The following is a 5,564-nucleotide window of genomic DNA, read 5'->3' on the forward strand; positions in this document are numbered from 1 at the left end:
TTTTTTTGCGGTACTCGGGCCTCTCACTGTTGTGGCCTCTCCCGTTGCGGAGCACAGGCTCCAAACGCGCAGGCTCAGCGGCCATGGCTCATGGGCCCAGCCGCTCCGCGGCATGTGGGATCTTCCCGGACCAGGGCACGAACCCGTGTCCCCTGCATCGGCAGGCAGACTCTCAACCACTGCGCCACCCGGGAAGCCCCAGATGGCATTTTTGAAGAGAAAGGGAGATTTAGCTTCGACTAGGTTCAGCTCTAGAACATTTTTATTAGTTTGGGGACTAATTAGAGTATTTAAAATTTATTGAGTGTTTACTATGTGCCAGGCTATGTTCTAAGTACTTTTACGTGCTTTAACTCATTTAATCCTCTCAGCAATCCCAGTAGTCAAGTGCTCTTATCCCCATTTTACAGAGGAAGAGATTGAGGCACACAGAGGATAAGTAACTTGCTGAGGGTTGCAGAACTACTAAGTGGTAGAACATGATTTGAAGCCTGGCTGGCAGGCCTGCAATCTGTGCCCTCTGCATAGAACCTCATATAGCCATTCACATGTCCATTTCAGACATTTCTTGTCCATTTCAGAGATGAGGAAACTGAGATACAGCAGGTCCAGGATTAGAACCCATGCTGTATTTCATATTTTCAACATCTGTGCTCCCAGCTTGGCCAAAGTAAAGGGCTGTAAAGTAAATTCATAGCATACAGGCTAGATAAGTCAATGTATGCCAAATATAAAAGGATTTTGAGCAAAAATTTTAAAATTTGGACTTGATTCTTAAGAAATTCCTTAGTGTCTAGGTGCTCAATAAATTTTCTTGAATGAATGAATGAATATAAAGCTAAGTGGGGAAATTATTACATCAGCTTCTCTTCCAGACATTTAGTGGTAGCATGGATCACACAATAAAATTTAAAAACCACAGCCAGACAGAGGTAGCTTACGTATTTTCATTAAAATACTTTGCCTGCAATTAGATTCCACTGCCCCAGGTCAACTACAAAATACCTGAGTTGTGGCTTTCTGATTTGAATATACACACTTCTGAAAGGTCTGGTTAACTAAGTTCAATTAGTGAGATTTCCAGCTTTACTGAAACAGGAGGGAAGGGGGCAGGGCACAACCTTTGAAAGAATGACATAGCCCAAGGACATGACATAAACTGATTAGAACCAAATGGGTCCAAGATGGCAGAGAAGTAGATTTCTACTAGACCTTGCACCTCAGTATACGCTCATTGTAACACATCAGCAAGCTAAATGACACACCCACAGGCGCCATGACAGTTCCAAGGCCAACCATAAGGATCAAACAGTGGGTGGTGGCCCAATACCTGGAAATCCCCGCCCATTCCCGAAATAGCTGGAATACTCCTCCCACTCATTAGCCTATGAAATTACCCACCACTATAAAAACTAACAACCCCATACCCTGGTGCTGCTCTCACCTTCTGAGATGGCCCATGCTCTGTCTGTGGAGTGTGTTTCTCTAAATAAATCCACTTCTTACCTATCACTTGTCTCTCACTGAATTCTTTCTGCAATGAGACATCAAGAATCTGAGCTTCCTTAAGTCCTGAAACCAGATGTGTGATCTCAGTTGGAAGACCCTGGGTTTTGGCCGGGTTCGAGTCCCGGTCACATGGGTTCAAGTCCCAATCAGGGTTTTGGCCAGGTTCAAGTTCTGGCCTCGGGGGTTCAAGTCCCAATCTGGGTTTAGGCTGGGTTCGAGTCCCAGCAAGTGGGTTCAAGACCCAATCTGAGGTGCAGTTTCACTACTATGTTTTTATTAAAATAGCTAAGCATAGCAACAATAAAGAACACAATTATCCTGGCAGTTCCCTGGTGGCCTAAGTTAGGACTCCAGGCTTTCACTGCCGAGGGCCAGGTTCAATCCCTGGTCAGGGAACTGAGATCCTGCAGGCCCCACGGCATGGCCCAAAAACAAACAAACAAACAACTATATACATACATATATATATATATATATATATATATATATATATACATACATATATACATAAAATTAACTAAAAAAATTAAGAAGCTTCCTCAATAATCCTTGACTTTTCTCAGTCACTGCTTGAACTGAACTTAGTTATATCTAGACTGCTAGGCTCAAATTTTAAAATGTCTTCAATTCATTCAAAAATCTTTATGTTTTAAACAACGTTTTACTCAAAACTGTATTCACATTTCAAAGGCTTCTAGATCAGGGGTCCCCAACCCCCAGGCCACAGACCGGTACCAGTCCGTGGCCTGTTAGGAACCAGGCCACACAGCAGGAGGTGAGCAGCAGGTGAGCGAAGCTTCATCTATATTTACAGCCGCTCCTCATCGCTCGCATTACCACCTGAGCTCCACCTCCTGTCGGATCAGCAGCGGCATTAGATTCTCATAGGAGGGCAAACCCTACTGTGAACTGTGCATGTGAGGGATCTAGGTTGCGCGCTTCTTATGAGAATCTAAAGCCTGATGATCTGAGGGGGAGCTGAGGCGGTGATGTTAGCACTGGGGAGCGGCTGCAAATACAGATTATCATTAGCAGAGAGGTCTGACCACACAGAGACCATAATCAATCAGTTGCTTGCAGACTCATATCAAAACCCTATCAGTAAGTGGCAAGTGAAAGCAAGCTCAGGGCTCCCGCTGATTCTGCATTATGGTGAGCTGTATAATTATTTATTATATATTACAATGTAATAATAATAGAAATAAAGTGCACAGTAAATGTAATGCACTTGAATCATCCCAAAACCATCCCCTCCCACCACCACCACCCCCTCCCGGTCCGTGGAAAAATTCTCTTCCATGAAACTGGTCCCTGGTGCCAAAAAGGTTGGGGACTGCTGTTCTAGATGACCTTTGGCCAAATCAGTATCGAAACTCTCTCTCATCCTTGCTCTTATTCAGTGACGGAGACCTCATCACAGAGCGGGTGAGCAGCCCTCTCTCTACTCTCTCTATTAGAAGCACTAACACTTCATCTCAGGTCTCTTCGTGTTTCAAATAACGTGAGAAAAAACTGACAAATATAGGGAAAACAGGATCTTCTGGTCCTTCTTTCTGGTCCTTTGTTTTTCTGTTTTTACAGAAATGAAATATAGTTACCTCTTTTTTCCCTTACTAAGCATATCACAGTGAGTTGGTAACATCTGGTTTTTCAGATTACCTTCTGAAAGAACTTGTCATTACATATCTTAGCTTTTCTTTCTTTTTTTTGAACTATAACTGACTTACAGCATCATAATTAGTTTCAGCTGTAGAACATAGTGATTCAATATTTTATACATTACAAAATGGTCACCATGATAAGTCTAGTTACCATCTGTCACCATACAGAATTATTACAATATTATTGACTATATTCTCTATGCTATACATTACATCCCTGTGAGTTATTTATTTTATAACAGGAAGTTTGTAACTCTTAATTTCCCTCAACTATTTCACTAATCCCCCCACCTCCCTTCCCTCTGGCAACCACCACTTTGTTCTCTGATTCTGAGTCTGTTTCTGTTTTGCTATGTTTGTTTGTTTTGTTTTTTAAATTCTACATGTGAGTGAAACCATGTGGTATGTATGTCTCTCTCTGTCTGACTCATTTCATTTAGTGTAATATCCTCTAGGTCCATCCATGTTGTTGCAAATGGCAAGATTTCATTATTTTTTATGGTTGAATATTCCATTATATATATACACCCCATCTTCTTTATCCATTCATCTATCAATAGACACATAGGTTGCTTCCATATCTTGGCTATTGTAAATAATGCTCCCCAATTTGTTGAGCATTTGTACAATCATTACCTTGAACTGTTTATGGGATAGATTGCTTATCTCCACTTCCTAAGTTCTTCTGGTGTTTTGTTCCTTCTTTGGAACATATTTCTTTGTCTCCTCATTTTGCCTAATTCTCTATGTTTATTTCTAAGTATTAGGTAAGTCAGTTATGTTTCCTGACCTTGGAGAAATGGCCTTATGTAGGAGATGTCCTATGGGGCCCAGCAGCACACTACCCTCTGGTTGGCAGAGCTGTATGCTCTAGGGGTGCCCTTTATGTGGGCTGAGCGGGCCCTTCTGTTGTGATGAGGCAGACTACTGTGGGTGCACAGGTAGGCAGGGCTGGCCCCCATCTGGTTGGCTGTCCAGCTCTGGCTCAAGAGGAGGCTGCCAACCCACTGGTGGTCAGGACAGGGTCCCAGTGGTGGCTGGCTGTGGGGCCCAAAAGGGGGATCCCGGGACTGATGTTGGCCCACTATATCTTAGCTTCTGCCTGAAACTTTTTACCTAAAGGGTCAGTATACCATCTAAGGGAAAAAGAAAGGTTTAAAAAAAAAAAAAAGCACCATAAGGTTAAATACGTGATCTGTTCTATCATTTCAAAATTTAGCAATAAATATACTTTCTGTAAAATCACCTTAATTATTAATTGGTCCTTAAATTAATTGTAATGAATAATAGTCACATCAAATATAACAGAATTAACTATTTGAGCCAATATAGGTCAACTTTGTAAAATAACTTACCCTTCTTTCTCTGTTGCAGTTCAGCTACATTATTCAAACTCTACAGTTAGCAAGTTTCTCCAGCTGTCCTACAATGAAGGAGGTTCATGCATTAGAGAGAAAATAACAAAAAATTTCAAATGGAAATAAGTTGTTGTCACTGCCTAATTTAACCCTTCAAACCATTTCTCTTCCTGCTTATGGTTGGTGGTGTTTTTTGGTTTATAGGGACAGAGCCCCTTTTATTTTTACTTCAGAGATGGAGTACTTTATTACAGAGGGTGGGAAAAACCCACAGCATTTCCAAGACTTTGTGGAGCTTTGCTGTCGAGCTTATAAAATTGTCAGAAGACACAGCTGCCTGCTCTTGAACCTGCTAGAAATGGTAAGTCCCTTGGGGAAATAACAGAAATAATAAGCTCCCTTTATGGCTCTCTTTCAGTAGTCTATCTTTTCTAATGGCTTAGAGTTCCTCAAAGAGCTATTCAAAACAGAATGGAATGAACAAACTAAAAGTACCATTGTACAGCTTATAAATACATTTCTTAATAATTCATAACATTTGTTCACAGTTATTGTCTCAAACCTTTCTCTTCACAATAATATTGATGTATTCAGGGGTTATCTCAGTATATTTTGATTAAAGGTCAAGGACAGTAATTTAGAATATTATATTAATTGCACTGTGCTTTAGAATTTTTTCAAAAGTGTTTTTAAAGTACTATTTCATTTTCACATTATGGCAACCCGATGATGTAGAACAAGCAAGGATTTTTCCTGGTTTCCCTCCCAATCTCTGCGTTTGATCACTTGCTTATTTTCCAGATTAAGAAACTGAGAGCCAAAAATGTAAGTTGACTTCCTAGCAATTTGACTCGCAGGTAGTACATTTACTACATTGAGTCTACTGAGTCATGGTCCTGGGTGCTCTCTGTTGGCCAACAGGAGAATTTTTTTTTTTAAACATCTTTATTGGAGTATAATTGCTTTACAATGGTGTGTTAGTTTCTGCTTTATAACAAAGTGAATCAGTTATACATATACAGATGTTCCCATATCT

The 5,564-nt window shown here is 40.7% G+C and overlaps 1 protein-coding gene across 2 annotated transcripts in view; it reads left to right on the forward strand.

The window, feature by feature from the left end:
- Nucleotides 1–5,564, forward strand: part of PIK3C2G (phosphatidylinositol-4-phosphate 3-kinase catalytic subunit type 2 gamma) — a 370,041-nt gene that overhangs the window by 256,495 nt on the left and 107,982 nt on the right. For both annotated transcript variants that reach the window (XM_024129228.1, XM_007126978.3), the window contains one exon: nt 4,733–4,889. In XM_024129228.1, coding sequence (XP_023984996.1) covers nt 4,733–4,889 — 157 coding nt within the window. The remainder of the gene's footprint in view (nt 1–4,732; nt 4,890–5,564) is intronic.

Source organism: Physeter macrocephalus, chromosome 6 (genome assembly GCF_002837175.3).
Source record: "Physeter macrocephalus isolate SW-GA chromosome 6, ASM283717v5, whole genome shotgun sequence".
NCBI classification, from domain to species: Eukaryota; Metazoa; Chordata; class Mammalia; order Artiodactyla; family Physeteridae; genus Physeter; species Physeter macrocephalus.